The 20787-nt window shown below is 37.8% G+C and overlaps 1 protein-coding gene across 1 annotated transcript; it reads right to left on the bottom strand.

The window, feature by feature from the left end:
* Positions 1–259: 259 nt before the first annotated feature.
* LOC121431925 (60S ribosomal protein L34-B-like) lies at positions 260–19151 on the bottom strand. Its single transcript, XM_041629703.1, has 6 exons — positions 19058–19151; positions 9829–9900; positions 7279–7292; positions 6544–6623; positions 3384–3487; positions 260–415 (listed from the first exon to the last, which is right to left on the bottom strand). The coding sequence occupies exons 2-6, from the start codon at positions 9891–9893 to the stop codon at positions 337–339; spliced, it is 342 nt and encodes a 113-aa protein (XP_041485637.1). The 5' UTR covers positions 9894–9900; positions 19058–19151; the 3' UTR covers positions 260–336.
* Positions 19152–20787: the final 1636 nt, after the last annotated feature.

Raw genomic sequence — 20787 nt, 5'->3', positions numbered from 1 at the left:
CATTATATGATTTGGAATGAATAAAATTATCAAGGAATCATTTGGCCCACATCATGACACTTTAGAGCACAGCCATCCGTAAGGTCATGCCAAGCTTTATGCACAGCTTTACAAAAATATTAGAAACTTTAGGAAACAAACATCACAAGGCACTCACATTCAAACCACAATGCTCATACTTTATCCAAGCATGAATGCCTCTGCTATCAATCTCCAAACTAACATCAAGCTACTGTAAAAAATTATTTTGCTGGTGCCCACAATATTTATTTGTACAGACTAAATTGAGTATGACAGTAATGTGCCCCTTCCCCCCATGACAGTCAAGCTAGGCGTCTATTTCTTCTTTCCCTGCGAGGCCTTGAGTACTCTATGCACGATCTTCTGCTCCTCAATCAAGAAAGCACGAACAATCCTGTAAAGGTGATGGGAGGGAAAGATAGAGGGATGTAGAAGAGAGAAAAGGTGACACTGTGCAGGTTACTCATCAAACAAAGTTGAAAAGACAAGCAAATGATGACACAGGACTAATTCATATTTCTTTGCGAATGATGAAACCATGGCTCATTCCAACATGAAAATATGCGAGTCTTCAGGAATATCTTTGGCCAGGGGAAATGGCAAAATGCAGAGGGACAACATGCATGTTAAGGCCACCGCACACCTTACGACCCGACCGGTCGCCAACTGGCTTGCGACTGGGTGAGGGGAGATGTGACGTCACAGCTCTTATCAGCTTGAGCATCGCAGACCGGTCAGAGACAAGTCGCAAGGAAAATCGGAAGAATTTGACATGTCGAATCCTAAAGACTGGATCGCAAGCTCAATCCAACCTCCAGCCAATCAGACAGCAGAGTTGCCTAACGCGTATTATGATAAACAACGCGCATACGCAGTAGTAAGCGCAATTTCTCAGATGCTATGCCAAAAAGCAAAAAGTGCATGCGTGAGTTGCAGATCAGATCGCAAGGTGTGCGGTGGCCTTTAGTCTCGGCCAAATAACTTTGGGTTATGCATGACAATATCCCTTCCTAGCTCTATTCTTACTCTCAATATTTAATGTAACATAGTCGCTAAATCAATAAAGGTGTGCACCCAAAGAAGAATAGATTAGAATAAATCCTAACACTTTATTTATTCAGGAAATAATTATATAGAAACCCTGCTAACCACTTTGGTCTTACCCAAATGGTTGTATAATCCTTGTTCGTTTACAATCAGTTAATCTAACCATTTGGTCTAATGGCCATGCCATTTCCAAATTATCTAATTAACAGTATAAGTAAGCCTGAGTCATATCGATTATTTTGAAAACCGGTGTTCGACAGCTCTAATTCGATCGAACATCGATGCATCGAATATTGAAGGCGGGGAAAATTTAGTCTTGTTTTTGCGTCGATGCGATGCGCTTTGCATATTGCACTACGCACTGACGATATGCGCTGGCGTTGCCCGGGTGAGCGTTGCACAAGCAGATGACAGAGCAAAGTTCGTTTGTATTTTCCATGATCACAAAACACACAAAAAAGGCCGGGGACCAAAGCAGAATTCTTCCCAAAATATCTTCAACAATGATATTTGCAGATGACAACATATAAGTTTAAAATGAAACAATAATAAAGACATGAATCACGCAGAATCGATCCCAATGATTTTCGGTCGACTAGCATTCGCAGTCCATTCACCAGCCCCGTCCGCAGCTCCGTACACTCACTCTCCCGAAACGACAGGCGTGCTTGACGTCAGCGCCAGCAAACAATTGCAATCAACGGAGAGCGCTGTAACTTGCCTGAGATTGTGTAGTTGGATCCAAAATGAGCTCCAAATAAATTTATGGGAATAAATACGTAATTTTCTCTGGATGGTCATTTGAATTGCTATTCAATGCTGATATAACGATTGTGAGGAAAGATTGTGGAATATGAGTTATGACGATGTTCGAGAATTAATCCTGATAATGACAATCCAGTTTTTTAGACGTAATTGAGCATGCGATCAAAATAAATACGAATGTTTCGAATCGAGCCCTAAATTCATCTAAATTATTACGATTTAACAAGATTTTATGGTCATACTAAGAATATTGACGATGTCAGCAAAGTATGTTATGTTCATATGGAAGAAATAATACTGGGATTATTTCTATTGTTATTCCATAGACTCTGGACGTCTCCTCCAAGCTCCGAGAAAATAAGCACAATGCGCATGCGTGTTTGATGACGTATGACATATTTTCCCATTCATGAAATCAGAGCCCAAAGTTGGGCACAAACTAGCTTCAAATTGATTGGAAAAAATATCAAACGCAATTTCCTCTGTTTTGTCATGTAAAATGTTATTATATGGTGATATTACGAACTTGAACAGAGTTTTTGCATGTAGACAATGTTCGAGAATCAATCCTGACGTGATGATTATTTTTTTTAGACAAGTGCACTAGCTCGACTCAAGAAGTCAAGTCGATCGTCATGAGATGTCCGCCATTGAAAATTGAAACGAAATACAAACGTTTCACATCAAGCTCTAAATTCATATTAATGATTATCATATGCAAATTATTGTTAAATATTACGATTAAATAATGTTCTATGGTCATGATTTTAATATTGTTCATGAAAGCAAGATTTATTTTACGATGATGACGTCAATTTCCGGCCATTTTCTGGTTTGATTAAAGAACAGTACTGCGCATGCACGATCGGTGGCCATGACTTCCATTCATGAATTCATCGTGCATAAATTATCTCGGCACGAGCAGACGAGTAAGACTCGAACTATGATCGAAATAAACTTCAAATTAATGGTGAATAGCATCATAATTACTCATTCGGTTTCATTTTGGGGGCAATAGAAATCAAGTAACTAGTAGTAAAGTTGGACATTACTGATATTTTGATGATTGTGTAAACCAAACGAATCGGCCGGCCGACGTATTTTTTTTTTTTTTCGATGCACCGATTTTGCAAAATCTGCACCGGTGTTCGATGACATCGATCGAACACCGATTTTAAAATCGATTCGACTCAGGCTTAAGTATAAGCTATACCTATTTTGTCTAATAATATCTAATTGTGCCAACATGCCTTAGTCTACTCAATTACATGTACAAGGTCAGTTTGTGAATTATACTTCTATTTGATAAAATATATTCAAAATAATAAGTAGATGAAGTGGAAATAAGACAACATGGCCATGGGGATTATCATATTTGTGAATTATGCTATCTGACAGACCAAGGAAATATCAAACCAAATAATGATTGACCAGTCCGAGCAGTAATTAGACCAATTTGATTGTAGACCAAGGGGATTTAGATAACCAATCTGAGAAATAGACCTTTTGCAAGTAAAAAAAAAAGGATACGAATTGCAGATGTATCTTACCTTTGTTTCACTGCTTTTGCACAGAGACATCCACCATAAGCTCTTGAGACCTTCTTCTTTGGCTTTGACAGAGCCATGAGCTTCTTAGGGCGGGCAGCTTGAACCTGACAAAGAGTTACACACAAAGATAAATCATTTTGTCTCCCCTTATTATGGTTAATTCTACTACCAAGTTCCCGAGAGTATATTGTTTAGCCCTACTAACTCTTTCCAGCTCTTCCACCGTACCTTTTTTTTCAACATTAAAACATGCTTCATATCAATATACAAAACAGAGATGTAAACAGAAGTTTTCACAAAGACTTTCTTGAAAATCATCATTTAACTGAGTTATTGTAACTGAGAAGCCATTATTAGACCAACAGCTTAAGATCAACTCCAAGTGGCCATTCTGCAGTAGTCTGTGCCATTATTGGCCACATTTTTTTTTGAAGGTATCGCACATTCTCACTCAGCGTGCTTTCCTTCCTATCTTACCATCTCAAGTTCCTTAATATGAGATACCTCAGAAATAATCATATCCGCCTACGTTCATCACACTTGGGGAGGTTGACATATAATATAGAGTTTACAACATCTGGGGCCCCTCTAACAAAGAATTGCGATTGATCTGATCTATCACAACTACATGTATGGATAGCCAGCAAAGTCAACATATAAAATGCATGTTTGTTCCTAGAGAAATTCTAGAAATGAATGTATATCCATAAATCCAATGATTTCTTGACAATTTGGTGTTTTCTCCTTTGTTTACAATTGACATTTTGCAAATTTCCTGCACAAAAAATTATGACACTGATAGATTTCCATAGTTACAATTGATTGGATCAATCGTAACTCTGTAAAACAGGGCCCAGTTAAAACAGGGACTTCAAACTGGAAGCTACCCCTTCCTTGAGCAACCAAAAAAAGTGAATCAACATTAACCAGTTAACTACTGAATTATCTAGATTCCCAACAATTGTGTACAGAGACCATCTTGGCCCTATCTTCCAAATAGTTGTAATTGATCAAATTGGTTTCAATTAGGGAAAACTATCAACTCCACGTTAAGCCTGAGTCATATCAATTATTTTGAAAACCGGTGTTCGACAGCTCTAATTCGATCGAACATCGATGCATCAAATATTGAAGGCGGGGAAAATTTAGTCTTTTGTTTTTGCGTCGATGCGATGCGCTTTGCATATGCACTACGCACTGACGGTATGCGCTGGCGTTGGCCGGGTGAGCGTTGCACAAGCAGATGACAGAGCAAAGTTCGTTTGTATTTCCCATGATCACAAAACACACAAAAAAGGCCGGGGACCAAAGCAGAATTCTTCCCAAAATATCTTCAACAATGATATTTGCAGATGACAACATATAAGTTCAAAATGAAACAATAATAAAGACATGAATCACGCAGAGTCGATCCGAATGATTTTCGGTCGACTAGCATTCGCAGTCCATTCACCAGCCCCGTCCGCAGCTCCGTACACGTACACTCACTCTCCCGAAACGACAGGCGTGCTTGACGTCAGCGCCAGCAAACAAGTGCAATCAACGGAGAGCGCTGTAACTTGCCTGAGATTGTGTAGTTGGATCCAAAATGAGCTCCAAATAAATTTATGGGAATAAATACGTAATTTTCTCTGGATGGTCATTTGAATTGCTATTCAATGCTGATATAACGATTGTGAGGAAAGATTGTGGAATATGAGTTATGACGATGTTCGAGAATTAATCCTGATAATGACAATCCAGTTTTTTAGACGCAATTGAGCATGCGATCAAAATAAATACGAATGTTTCGAATCGAGCCCTAAATTCATCTAAACTATATTATTGACGATGTCAGCAAAGTATGTTATGTTCATATGGAAGAAATAATACTGGGATTATTTCTATTGTTATTCCATCTCTGGACGTCTCCTCCAAGCTCCGAGAAAATAAGCACAATGCGCATGCGTGTTTGATGACGTATGACATATTTTCCCATTCATGAAATCAGAGCCCAAAATTGGGCACAAACTAGCTTCAAATTGATGGGAAAAAATATCAAACGCAATTTTCTCTGTTTTGTCATGTTAAATGTTATTATATGGTGATATTACGAACTTGAACAGAGTTTTTGCATGTAGACAATGTTCGAGAATCAATCCTGACGTGATGATTATTTTTTTAGACAAGTGCACTAGCTCGACTCAAGAAGTCAAGTCGATCGTCATGAGATGTCCGCCATTGAAACGAAATACAAACGTTTCACATCAAGCTCTAAATTCATATTAATGATTATCATATGCAAATTATTGTTAAATATTACGATTAAATAATGTTCTATGGTCATGATTTTAATATTGTTCATGAAAGCAAGATTTATTTTACGATGATGATGTCAATTTCCGGCCATTTTCTGGTTTGATTAAAGAACAGTACTGCGCATGCACGATCGGTGGCCATGACTTCCATTCATGAATTCATCGTGCATAAATTATCTCGGCACGAGCAGACGAGTAAGACTCGAACTATGATCGAAATAAACTTCAAATTAATGGTGAATAGCATCATAATTACTCATTCGGTTTCATTTTGGGGGCAATAGAAATCAAGTAACTAGTAGTAAAGTTGGACATTACTGATATTTTGATGATTGTGTAAACCAAACGAATCGGCCGGCCGACGTATTTTTTTTTTTTTTTTCGATGCACCGATTTTGCAAAATCTGCACCGGTGTTCAATGACATCGATCGAACACCGATTTTAAAATCGATTCGACTCAGGCTTAACTATCATGATGTCTGTTCAAAGGTTTTCAAAATATGATGTACATGTAATCATCATAAATACAAAATTGTCCTCACAAATGAATGTGCTCCTCTTTCTTTCCAAAAGGAAATTTGAGTTTATTTTATACTGAAGAATTATGACACTGATGGATTTCCATAGTTGAGAGTGATCACATTAATAGCATGCTCAGTAAGACAAGGCCCTGGGGCCTGTTGCATAAAAGTTACTATTATAGTGACTTTGCCATTCAGTGGTAACTTCCCTGAAATCCTTGATTCTAATTGGCTGTTGAGCTTTGTTGCCACAGTAGTTACCATAGTACCATGATATTAACTTTTATGCAATGGGCCCCTGGATTACTTTGGCAAAGGGTATCGAAGGAGATGTGACTTACTCCCTTGAGCTTGACACCAGTATCACCACATCTAGCAGGGGCAGGCTTCTTCTTGCGGTAATGGTAGACGAGGCGGCCACCTGTATCAGTCATACAAAGTAATAATATCAGAACTTACTATCTAACAACTCGATTGACGCAATTATAAAGGACCCTAGCTTTATCCCAATGAGCCTTCAACACCCAAGCATTTCAAGGAATTCCTGCTAGCTACCCAGTTATTTTACATGGGTTGAGTGTACCAAATGTAGATTAATGTCTTGCCAAAGGACATCAATGCTGCAGAAGATATTTGAACCAGATACACTTTGGTATCAAGCCTGGAGACTTATCCACTGCACCACAACAGACAACAATTCTGTATTTTTTCTCCTTTTTTTATACCCTACTCGATACAGTAAACTTTGTTTATATTTATTAATTTGAATACCCCCCCCCCCAACTAATTGAAACTACTAGTGTTTGCATCAACACATTAATATACATTGCTAGAGCATATATGGGCTTATTAAGACAGAGACATCCTATATCACACATGCAATCTCTTACACATCATTCATTAATTCTTATTGGTCTTAATGCTTTTATTTTTAATTCAGCAGTCTAATTATTTCGAATTCATTTGATAATCATATACATGTGAGTAGACTTCTACCTGAAAACCATACCTTGTTACATTATCTACTTCTGTTATATTGCTAAGAAAAATAGAATCAGAAAGAGAAATATACATACCTGGAGTCTTTACACTGTTAGGAATGGGAAAGAAAAAGAAGTTAGTGAACACTAATCAAAATATTAAGCAATATATTTTCTTTTGTACACTCCCCTCCAAAAGTTTGGGAACACCTGCATTCAGTGTGTGTTTTCTATATACTTGGTAGACTTTGTTGATATTCGGGCTCATAGCACAGTTGAATTTTTGTTTTAAAGTGAATATTATACAGCAGTGTAAATTTTGTTATTGATTCAAACAAATTTATACTCTTAAATGGCTGGCTACCAGTCAAGATGGCATTCTCTCAAAATGCTAACTTATTTTATAACATGCAGTTATTGCAGTTATTCAGAGCTTTTACACTAATACATGTGCAACTTCATTCATTTTTCCTTTTCCTAGTCAGAAGTCAGACACAAAAATAAAATTTAACAATACTCAGTGTTCCACTGATATGGAAAAAAAATTAAATAAATTTTATTGTATAAACGTAAAAGACAATAAATCATATATTTCTTTTAAATAACCACAATAACAATCAAAAGGGCGTCAGTTTTTTTTCTTGATCATGGAAACTCATTTATTTACTGGTTACTGGGGCGGCCAATCCATGATTTCCAGGACTTGTTTCTCTTCCTTTTTCTTCAAGTAGTCTTTGCATATACTTGACGTGTGTTTTGGGTCATTGTCTAGCTGGAAAGCGAATCCTTCTCCGATCAGGCGTTTCCCAGAAGGGATGGCCTTCCGTTGTAGGATTGAATGATAGCAGTGCTGGTTGAGGATACCCTCTACTCTGTGCAAGCTACCTACCTTTCCTGCACCAAAGCGACCCCAAACCATGACGTTACCACCACCATGTTTCACAGTTGGCTTGATGCACTGGGGTAGCATCTTTTCTCCCTTTCTCCGTCTCACATAGGTACTTCGCTTGCTGCCAAACACCTCGAACTTTGATTCGTCACACCAAAGAACCTTCTGCCACTGCTCCAAAGACCAGTCTTTATGCTTGCTAGCACAAGCAAGCCTTTTCTTCCGGTTCTTTTCTTTGAGGAGTGGTTTCCTTGAAGCCACACGGCCCATCAGCCCTGCTCCACAGAGACGCGTCTTCTAACAGTTGAAGAACATACAGGCATCTCACGGGTGTTGTTGAGGTCAGCTGTAATCTGTGGGCAAGTCAGGCAACGGTTGCGTAGACTGCTCACCCGAATGTATTACTCTCAGCAGGACATGTTGTTTTGGCGTACCACTTCATCTACTGTCCCTATTAGACCCAGTGGCCTCTTTGCATTTCAGGCTGTAGTGAACAGCATGGATACTGATCTTGAGTTTCCTGGCTATTTCTCGCATCGAGTAGCCTTCTTTCCTCAAAACTACAATTGACTGACGTGTTTCCAAAGAAAGCTGTCTTGTCTTAGCCATTTTAATTTTGTGACTGACTTCTGACTAAGAAAAACTGAATAGGCAAAATGAATGAAGGTGCACTGGAATAAGTGTAAAAAACTCTCAATAACTTTTGAGTTCATGAATTTCGAATTGCACTGATGTCAACTCCACTTTCATGCATTTTCTTTAAAGGATTAGGAATTTGTCAAGTTCAGATGTCAGTTTTCCAGGATAAAGATGCAGATTTCCATAAATTAACTGTCTTATGAACAATACTGAGCAACAAATTCTGAGGACATCACAAAATAATGGGAAAAATTTCAGAATAGAACCCCAAACAGAACAATGTTAAAAGAAGTTAGCATTTTTTAGAGAATGCCATCTTGACTGGTAGCCTGCCCACCTTGGCAGTTGGCAGCTGCACGTCTCCTAAGAGCTTTTAATTTGTTTGAATCAATGATAAAATGTACATTGGTGTATAGCCTTCACTTTAAGACAAAAATACAGCTGTACTATGAGGCTTAGCTTCAGTAAAGTCTATCAAAGTTTGAAAAAAACATACACTGAAGGCAGGTGTTCCCAAACTTTTGGAGGGGAGTGTAGGTCCTTGCAGAACCCTCACTTTCCAGCAGATCAAATCACTAACAAAATGTACTGTGAAAGCTAATATTTACAAATGACTTTACATACCGGTATCCTTTATCAACAACTTTCATCCCCCCAAACAATTTAAACATCAAATCTGACAATGAATTCAAAGTTGCAAAAACTAAAAAAACAAAACAAAAAACAATAAAATATTGTTTTTCTTTCAAGAGAACAAATATTTCTGAAGTGTGGATTGGGACAAAAATTACAGGATAGTGAGGATACAATCTTAATACTTTGTGAAATACACCTACCTAAATTACATGAAAAATATTTCAGTATTTAAAAACAAAAATACTTCAAATAATATAGGATATTTATATTGCGCACATATCCACCTTGTTAGGTGCTCAAGGCGCTCCTATATTACTTCAAAGAGTAGGTTTTAAATCAACATCAAATTTCTATCAAATTTATTCGCACAAAAATATCTTTGTAATAGTTAATTGACACTACAAAATTATTGAACCTTTAAATGATTTAATAAGCTTAGTTTAACATGAACAGTACTAGTACATACACTTTATTCTACTCACATTTTGACTTTGTTGGATTTGGTGTTGTAGGTATGCCTACGGCGGAAACTGAGTCGTTGCACCATCTTGTGGCTGGAGAAAATACAGTAAAGGATAAAATATCAATATCACAACATCATTATCAGTTTATATTATAGATATCAAAACAAAAATGCAGGCATGACCTAGCCTTCTAATTGAAGCACACTGGCTACATGTACATGTGACTGCCTCCCCCTCCCCCCCCCCAAAAAAGAGCAAAGCCATGCCACGCCTTCACTTAATGTCAGACAAACATAGAGTACTGATACTGTCTCATTATGATTACATCCAGAATAGCATGTAGAAACTCCTTCTTGTCCAAAGCTATAGTGTTCTAGTTCCAGAGAAAGCTCTCCACATTAGTGTTTTCAATATTAGATCCAATAACAATTCTTTTTTGAAGCGCGAACCTCTAACAATATTAACACAATATCTTCACCAATGGGAGATCAAATTTTGAAGCATTCTGATTTTTGTTTACCCTAACCATATTCCATAACTTGGCCTACCACAAGATCTTTAGAACACATCTGCAATAAATAGACAGATATTCATCATTCTGACTCGAAATGGTAAAAATTAGTCTCGCATTTCATGTACAGCCTGAAATCTTGTATAGCACATTAATTTTAACCTCTCTCATAAACCCCCAAATCTGGTAAAATTAGTGCTGCAAGTCAGGCGGCATGTTCGGGTTCGGTTCGGTTCGGCAGGGTTCGGCAATTTTTTTCCGAACTTTGGTTCGGTTCGGGGTTCGGCAATAAATGCCAAATTAAATTTAACACATAAAAAATAAAGACCGCCGACCTACAAACAAGTAATGTCGTGCATGATCCGTCATGTATTAATAATAAATTTTGTTTCTAAAAAGAATAGTTAAGACAATTGTTGAACTTTCTTTTGTTTTGATTGACAAAAAATAAGTCATTTCTACTTTCATTTTTAAAATGAAAATAAAAAAAATCAAAAGAAAAAAATATTGATAACGAGAGAATCAGGACAGAAACAGAATTACAAAGATCAGAATATTTTTTTCACGATTATTTCATGTAGCTATGATCGTGATCGATTACGATGTCATTGCCAACGCAGCTTCTCAAATTGGAAAGTGTTGATCGGGAATAGGCTTGGGCGGTTCTAGTCTTGGCGAGAGTCGACTCCGATTCTTGCCCCAGGCGTCGGTTCCAGAGAGAGTCGACTCCCAGCGCCGATAATGAGCTTTGAGACAATGCCTCAATTATGCCCCTACACTTGATACCTTTATCTCGGTGTACGCTTGTTTCGGTTCTTCTCCCAACTCCCTGGTCCTTTACCCAGTCATCACAAGATCCAACTCACTGCATTGCAAACATCAACCACAGTTACCACACACAAAAATTCTTTCCCCATCATCACAAGATCAACTCGCTGCAAAGATAACAAACACAGCACATGTTTCACCGTGGTTTGACCTTCGCATTGTTTCTTTGAAGTGATTGTTTCCGATTTTAGTGTTGTGATGATAGATTGATTTTGGTGCTTGAATGATATCTGAGTTGATTAATGGGAGGTAGAATCTCCATGATTTAATCCAAGTTTGAACGTTTGATACTTGGTTGATGTGAGCTTTGCGTGTTTACTATTTAGTGTTTTAGCCCATTATTTGTCAAATTAATCTAGAAAGATCTGTATTCGTGTCTGAAGACAATGTCAAAGAAAAAGAAAGTTCTTAATTTGTACAGTTCTGAGGTAATTTATTTTATCATACAGACATACCTGCAAATGTTATTAAGTTGAACAAATATCCTTCGTACATACATTTTTGACACATTTTAAAAAGACTTAAAAATTATTTATACAAATGATATATGTCATGAAGGTTATAAATTGTTAAGCGTTCGTATCAGTTAGAGATTCTAGACAAATTAAAAAGGCCTACCAGAACCAAAACTGCCAATTTCCAAATCATCCATCAAGGAAGCCTCGCAAAGCCTCTAATTGAAATGAACTTATCCACGTCTTTGCAAATTTTACCTGACCTTATTTCTCCAGACAGTGAGAGAGGCCATGTGGCAGCCAAACCAAAACAGAATAAAAAGGGCGGCAATCTCGTACCCCCCCCCCCCCACCACCGCAAGAATATCAGATTTCCAAACATGTGCTTCTCAAGATTGTGCAATACATGACGGAGACAAAGAAAGTTTTGTAAACAAATTGGCGAAGGTTGATGTCCCTGAATTGAGGGACTATAGTCTACGTTTTCAGTCACTTAAGAAAATGGCGAACTAGTCAAAGGTGAAATTCATCATTAAAAAAAAAATGAATGTTTGGATTAAAATAACTAAGATTAAATGAAATATGACTGAAAAATATCCATTGTTGAATCTCTACTTTTATTACTGACAGAACAATAACATCATTTTTTATTATTAACTTCTCGCCAATATTCCAATAAGGCAAGACTCTCATTTAAGACTAGCAAGCAAACGTTATCAATGGGATTTTGGAATGAAAGAAAATGCAACTGACAGGAGGGAATGACCACAAAAGCGAAATTATTTGCTAAACACCCCCTCCACTGGGGGTTGTCTCCTCCAAACTACTTCATTTCTCCTCCCCACAAAAATATTTATTGACACTCTCGAATGACATTTTCCAGATGAGAAATATTCAGGAAAGGAAAAAATACAGTAGAACCTTCGAAGCCCACAATACCTTTACTGTTCAAACAAAATGTAAAATGCGTAGTTTTATGTGTACATGTACGTTTCAATCATTAATTAAAGTATAAAGGATGGTTAATAAACATGATATTCACTCAAAGCGATATGCAAATAAAGATATATCGCATAGTAATATAAAGAATGCATGTTTATCAATGCATTTAAATTCAAAGGGGAGACAATAAAAGAGCTAGGAGACTTAGTGTCCTGAAGATTATCATTGATTTCGAAACATGGGGTATATGCTGCATATAAAATAAGGAAAACGAATTTAAGTAAACTTATTTTGAACAGATATATAAAAATATTTATAAACAAGAGGTGATAAACACTTCATTAAAATTATAATGAAATTCGTAGTGAATTACAACTTCTAAAAGGAGAAATTAACAAGAATAAAAGGGAAATAAAGTTTGGAAGAAAAGAAGGAATGAGGAGAGAGAAGCTTTGGGGGAAGGATCGGCATGGGGCTGGAGAGTGTACATAAATGGGAGGGGGGGAGCAATCATCTATTCAGTCAGCCAAAATCTTACACCTTCTCACACATTCCACACACAAATCCCAATACACTAACTTTCATGATACAATCACAAGTGTCGCTCAACTCAACGCACGTGGTCTCTACTGGCATTTTACAGTCACATACACACACGTACATACACAGTACACACAATGCACACTGAGCCTCATGCACAAGGTATACTGCAGGCTCCAAACAGAGAAACGTTCTGCTCGAAGTATGTGACTCTTCGGCTCCAAATTCCACATTTATTTTATCTCAGTGCTTGGATTCGGCGCTGGGGCCGATTTTCGTCCATGAATGAGAGAGCATGGCAAAGACTCGAGTCCCTTTATCTCAGAACCGCCGCCGCTTGGTACTCGAGTCTCCAGAGATCAGGGTCGACTCCCCGACTCTGGCATTGAGAATCGGGTAGACTCGATTACCCGGCGCTGGCTCCCAAGCCTAATCGGGAATGTCGAAATAGTAGACAAACAACCTCCACTCAACTGTTATTATACCGGTAAAATTCACATTCCAAAGAATACGAGTGTTTTAGAAAGTCCCTATTTTCTGAAAAGTGGTAAAATCTGGTCAATGAATTACTTTAAAAAGATAAATATCAGTCCATTCTTGGTCCAGAAAGATCGACGCTACGTGACTTCAAACATATTTCTAACACGAAAATGAGTACATGGGACTGTACTGCATATTTTAGTGTTGTGAAATCACTCGGCGTTGATCGTCAGAACTAAGACGGAACTGATAATTTATCATTTCATTCTCAGTAATTGGCCAGATTAAACCACTTTTAAGAAAATATTGACAATGGAAAAACGTTTCAAGTTTGGAATACGAATTTTACCTGTATAATAGCGACCGAGAGCAGGTTGTTTGGACTTCCTGTTTCAACTTTCCTTACCAACCATTTCCGGAACATCGATCAGGGAACATGCGTTGATTTGGTTTGAATTTTTATCTTTTTTGTTTTTTTCACCCTCATTCCTTCATCTCTTATTTATTTATCTTTTATATTAATATGGAAATTTCAGAAGGTGGAATATACTTTACCATTACTTTGTCAGTCACAAGGAATTAATTTATGTCTTTTCAATTAAATGTACATCCGATTACAGCAATACGTAATTCAACTACACTTTTTAACTGAGTTAAGCTTAAAATGTCCCCACATTTTATAAGGAAAAAATATATTCATGTTTAGGCCTGGGACGATTGTCATTATTACCATTCGATTATTTCCTGGAAAAATAATTGAATGATTCGATTGTTCGTCGGGAATTACGTCTTTTAAGTCACAATAGTTGTCCTACTTTATGGTGACCCCCCCCCCCCCCATGAAGAAATCTCCATCAAAGTCACATGTTTAGCATAAATGAGGCCCTTTTCCCCCTTCTCCATGATTTTTTTATATCAAAAGAAACTTCATGAAATGAGATTAAATCTTTCAGTTTATTGTCCCAATGAAAATCTTTCCTAAATTAATACTGGTACCCTGGTATTATGCATTCATCCCTCCAAGTGCCACACCCCTGCATATAAATGAATCAGCCCCGCCGAGTCCAAAGACGTAAACAACTCATTCATGAAGTATATTCTTTGAGACTGAGCCCAGGTGGAGCATTTCACTTGAAAATTTTCATCCCTTGCCCACACCATGTCCCCGCCTCCACTTGTGGCACTGCCCACGATGCTACACATGTATTAAAAAAAAATATTTCATGTGAAATACCTTTCAAAATAACGATTTTTTTATCATTTGAACCTACATGTATAACTGGGTCTATTTTTGGAGACTAGTCGAGAAAGTACTGGTGAAGGCGGGCGCGTGTTGGAATGTAGTTTTCATTGGTTGAGGGGGATATAAAAAAGGTTGCATTGTTCTGAAACATGAAAGAAATTCTCCGGCTCCCACCCCCTATCCTTCCCTCTCTCTTTCCCTCACACGCACACACACACACAGATGGGGGAGGGGTCAATTCATTTCTGAAGTCATGACCTTTCCTGATAAGGGAACCACATGCCTTCCGCTTCTTTGTTTCCCAAAGTTTCATTGGCTATCCGAAGGTCCAATCAGCTCAAGTGAGCTGGTTATGTGTTTACTTATTATTGTGCACGCACACAATGACTTATTTTGTGTATGAGGGCAAGGTCGGGTGGGATTAACATTTTCGGAGCGCTATCATGTTGGTATGTAACTGTGAATGTGATACAATCATTGATAATTTTTGAAACATTACCTCGGTAACATAATTTTTAAACCTGTAAAAAACAGCTGTCATCATTGTTTTCTTGTCATTTTATTTTTATTACTTGGGTATTAGAGGTATCCCAACGTCATAATCGGGATCTGCCGAACATTCGATTAGTGTAAATTTTGCTAATCGATTGGTGAATGGCGGCATGCCAATCGAACCATTCGATCAATCGATGTTTACTCCCAGGCCTATTCATGTTTATAAAAAAATTGAAAATGATAAAAATTTAATCAAACACGAGACCGAAACTGTCATACTTTGTCATTTACGAGGAATGAATTTATGTCTGGTTCTTTTTCTTTATTAAATACAAAATGATTAGGTCCGATTACGATCACGATCGATTACGGCAATACGTAATTACACCACACTTTTATACCGAGTTTAGCTTCAAAATGCCCCCTCATTTTATCAAGAAAAAATATATTTATGTTAATAAAATATTCTTAAGTTGATAACAGTTCAATCAAAGACAAGATGGGAGCTATCATAGTGGATTTTAAAAATATATTGAGTGGAATTCTCTTCGTGCACAATCACTAACCAATATATATTTTATTGATTTTATACTTAAATCTATGTAGTCATCGCATTCACGCATTGCATACAAACATACTTTTTTTTTACCGAACTTCCGAACCAGGCCTTTGAGTTCGGTTCGGTTCGGTCCGGAAGTGCCAAGTTCGGCGAACTTCCGTTCGGTTCGGCGGTTCGGCTGCAGCACTAGGTAAAATGAATTGGTGCGGTTGATTCACAGATCTGGGATGCCACTAACCAACTCCTTTAATATCAAACGATTATGATTTATAATCATAAATAACGGTACGCATGAGTCAAGTTGGAAATCCTGGTTTTCCCATCTCACTGTCAAGCATGTTCATGTTCAAAACATGATTGAAAAACATCATGTGTAAGGTACATGTAGTGGAATATTTTTTAATTTATTCAATTGTATTAAAAAACATTTAACTTGACAAATTTCACCATAAATACTAAGCCTGAGTCGAATCGATTTTAAAATCTGTGTTCGATCAATGTCATCGAGCGCCGGTGCAGATATTGCAAAATCGGTGCATCGAAAAAAAAGTGTACCAAATATCTCATAAAATTGAAAGAAATTATAGGAATTTCTTTGAAAAAAATGCTGGGCAATCATTTTCAGATTGAAAAAAGAAAACTTACGCGAAGCACGCGTCTGTAACGCTGGCGAAGAACAATAGGAAACAAGATGGCGGCGTAAACATCGGGCAAGTCTCTTCCATCTTGTAATATTTTTCTAATTTTTGGATGAATTCTTGTTATCGATGGCGCAGAAATGTCGGAAATTATGAAGTTGCATCCCATTTCCCATGTACATGATTTAGGGCTAGATCTTTTAGATTTAGAAGGAAAGTAGAAATCTAATTCAGGTTTTGGCGGCCTACACGCACATGAATGGATAGGATAGATCTACCTGGCTTACGTTTAGGCCTACCGGTAAATGATTTTACTCTGTAGATTGTAGAAGCCGCCTGGCTAGTCGGACATAGACAAGGCCTAGCGACATTGCATCACTTCGCAGCTGGCAGATCTCTTGTTCCAGTTCCAAACTTCAGTTATCCATTGGCATAGCATGCTAGCATTAGCAAAACTTTAAGAAGAACAAGACATGCCGGGATGCCCCCATTATTTACCATGCCAGGCAGTCTCTTCACCGCGGTGGAGCACCTCGCTCCAATCCGGACAGCATCATCAGATCATCGAATATTATTTCCATCAATGACAACAGGTTCACTCAAATGTCTCAATCATTGTTCAAATAACTCCACTTCAATCCTTTACTATTAAAGCCTTTAGTAATGGCCACCTCTCTTCTCAGTGTGTGCGCACGTCATGCTCGCAATCGTATTTCACCGCCGCTGACGAAATAAACAGTAGTGCATGGATATGGGCAAGGGCATGGCAAATTAGCAGTGAATACCATGAATACCGGGTATAGAGTGGCGACTTCTGACTAAACACCGAAAAAATGATGCCACAGTCATCATTTTGATCCAAATTTGATTAAATTCAAATTCTACACTATTTTTTTTTGAGAACATATTGAAAATTATCAACTGAGACCAGTGTAATTTTCTAGAAATTCGTGCCGATCTTATTTTCCATGTTCAACTAGGCCTACCGGCGTAGCCATCTTACGCCAGTAGAGGCGCACGGCCAATATTGGAGACTGTCTCCAATGTGGGAGATTATCTCCAATATCAGACTTTCAGAGACTTTTGTAAAGAATTTGGGTATCCAATTTCAGAGACAGTCTCCAGTTTTGGAGATCAATTTCCTTTGTTTACATTTGCTGCAAAAGGATTACCTTGGCGGCAAATAAAAATGTGATAAGCAGATTCCTCATGAAAAATTACCCCTTTTCACCATCTACTTCAAAAATTCACCGTCTACTTTTGTTTTGATAAGGATTTTTGTTGTCATCCACACACAAAACAAATGGGCTTCTGACCTCAGTGAGACAAAATTTTTGGTGGAAAAAATCATGTTTTTGTTGGTGTTGTTTCTTTTGTCCTTTTGCAAAGCAAGTCTCCAATGTGGGAGATTGTCTCCCCTAACTGGGTAGCCAGGAGGCGTTCTGGGGTAAAAATCATAGTACTATTCGTACCTTTTACCCCCTAACGCCAGGCGCTTGCAGGTATAGGGCCGCACGTCGGAAAGGAAAATGCAACTATACAAATGCACCAAACAGCGCCTTATAATTTGAATCTGACGTTAACACTTCTGTACATGGGTATAAATATCGGTTAGGAAAGTTTGGTATGTTTGGTAATGAAAGGGAACAAAAATCGCAGAAATGGGATGAAGAAATAAAAGTAGAAGAGAGTTTCCTACTCACATTTGTTGTCTTCGCCATCTTGGATCCATTGTTAATGCAACCTAGTTACGTGACGCTTATAGAGGGCGGCAAAATCAAGTGCTAAAATGTCCCGCTTCAACCACTGAACCAGGGGGTGTTTCATCAATATTGTCGCGCGACAACTATCAGCGCTGACAGTTGTCGCGTGACAATATTGATGAAACACCCCCCTGGTTCAGTGGTTGAAGCGGGACATTTTAGCACTTGATTTTGCCGCCCTCTATAAGCGTCACGTAATACTAGGTTGCATTAACAATGGATCCAAGATGGCGAAGACAACAAATGTGAGTAGGAAACTCTCTTCTACTTTTATTTCTTCATCCCATTTCTGCGATTTTTGTTCCCTTTCATTACCAAACATACCAAACTTTCCTAACCGATATTTATACCCATGTACAGAAGTGTTAACGTCAGATTCAAATTATAAGGCGCTGTTTGGTGCATTTGTATAGTTGCATTTTCCTTTCCGACGTGCGGCCCTATACCTGCAAGCGCCTGGCGTTAGGGGGTAAAAGGTACGAATAGTACTATGATTTTTACCCCAGAACGCCTCCTGGCTACCTATGGGAGAGAGTCTCCCATATTGGCCGTGCGCCTCTACTGTACGCGAGTGCAATTACTGTATTATGTACACATTACTTAAGCTTACACTACGGGTTCACGACGAACATGGATAGGTACAAATAATATATAGGGTCAGCTCTTCTATTTTACAAAATAAATGGTGGAATGCAATACAAAATATGAAGAATAAACTATCCAAAAACAATTAAATTATATTTTCTTCTCATATTACATCACAAACTTCAAGATTATAGTGGATATTTCTAACCTTTCTCTCAGGTTTGTCTGAGGGAAATTTCACAACTGTCGAAAAGGTCGTAGAGGGCGCATTCTTTCTATTCCTTTATTATTTCGATTCGGCTTCGCTGCACTTGCTCTCGCATCGATCAGTCGAAAAAAGATCGAAGAAATAAGACATTTTTGGGAAATTTTTATTACGTTTGCCTGCATTTTTATAATAAGCCCTTTCATTCTTAGTTGAGAATCTTGGGTTTTATCAAGGAGGGGAGACAAAAAGCTTTCCATTATGTTTAGCAAAATGTTGGCATTCTTTACACCCGACCCCCCCCCCCCCCCCCCCCCCCCCAAAAAAAAAGAAAACAAACAATAAAATAAAAAGAGTGAAGAGATCGATCGAAGTATCACTCCAGTATTCTCTTTTTCCACACATACAAGAGAAATTTAGAAAAAAAAATATCAGGTGAAACTGGAGATGGGGGAGCTCAGGGAAAATCGACCCCCCCCCCCATGAAGTTTGTTGCATGGAGCGATCGCCCCCTGCCGGCCCTGACATGATTCAAATTCAGTGAAATGGCATTGGGAAAAAAAAACTAAAGGAGTAGAAGGGTTTGTGGTTTTGGAAAAAATGAAAGCCCGGCCCACCAAAAAAGAAAAAAATGACAATTTTAGCAGCTGCATAGACCAAGCTTAGCCGTTTTTGTTGGGGTGCTGCCTACTTGTGTATAAGATATGCAGCACCCCCAGTAAAAAGAAATCTTACATAGGGGTGAGTGCTTCACTGCACCCCATCAGCACCCCCGCTTGGCCGTCAGGGACACTGAGAACTAGACTTGAGGGGAAAAAAAAGTCGAGTAAAACCCAACCAAAAAAGTTTCTCTGGATAAATAAAGAGAAATTTGAACATAAATTTACATAAAAGGGCCTAAAAATCTGAGGTAAAATGGGGACTTTGTGAATCTCATTTCACTATGGGCCTATATATATTATATTGGTCGATGATTATTTTTCAAACCAGTCCTGGGGCCCGTTTCATAAAACTGTTCGTAAGTTACGAATGACTTTACGCACAACTGGTGACCCTTTCTTGTGCTATATGATATATCCCAATGTAGCTGACTTCTGCTTAAGACCAGGTTCCAGTCATTCGTAATGTCGTGTGTAACTTTACAAACAGCTTTATGAAACACCACCCTGGTCAATTCTCAAATAAGGCTCATCTAGGGAAAATGACATTTCCCACGCACTGTGTGTATAGGCCTACCTTTTTTTTGCTACAGCAAAATACAAAAAATCCTTTTTTTATCATGTATTCCGACCTGTCTAAGCACACACATTAAAGATAATGCGATTCAGTGAAGAGATTTCTTATTGTCAAATCATTATTGCAAAAACTGAAATATTCCATATTTCATATAACATAGTGTGTGATCAATTATCTCATATGCATATCACCTAAGAGTTTAAGATCGAAACTGTTTATAACTGATTTGTAAAAATCAAACAAAATCTTTTTTTTCATCCCATATACTTTGATGGAATTTTGTAATAAACTTGTTTGATTATAGATACTCCTGGACCATTCATTTTAAGGTTCTTAAGAAAAAGTTCGCTATAAAAATAGCAGGCGAAAAATATAAAAAAATATTGGTGAAGGTTTGAGAAAAATCCATTAAAGATTATAAAAATTCATTAGAATTTAAAGTTTTGGATTTGTGACGTCATAAAAGAATGAGCAGCTGCCCTGTAGCATAAAATGCA

The sequence above is a fragment of the Lytechinus variegatus genome, chromosome 18, assembly GCF_018143015.1.
Source record: "Lytechinus variegatus isolate NC3 chromosome 18, Lvar_3.0, whole genome shotgun sequence".
Taxonomy (NCBI): domain Eukaryota; kingdom Metazoa; phylum Echinodermata; class Echinoidea; order Temnopleuroida; family Toxopneustidae; genus Lytechinus; species Lytechinus variegatus.
The sequence above is the reverse complement of the archived record's forward strand: the minus strand, read 5'-3'. Positions and strand labels throughout refer to the sequence as shown.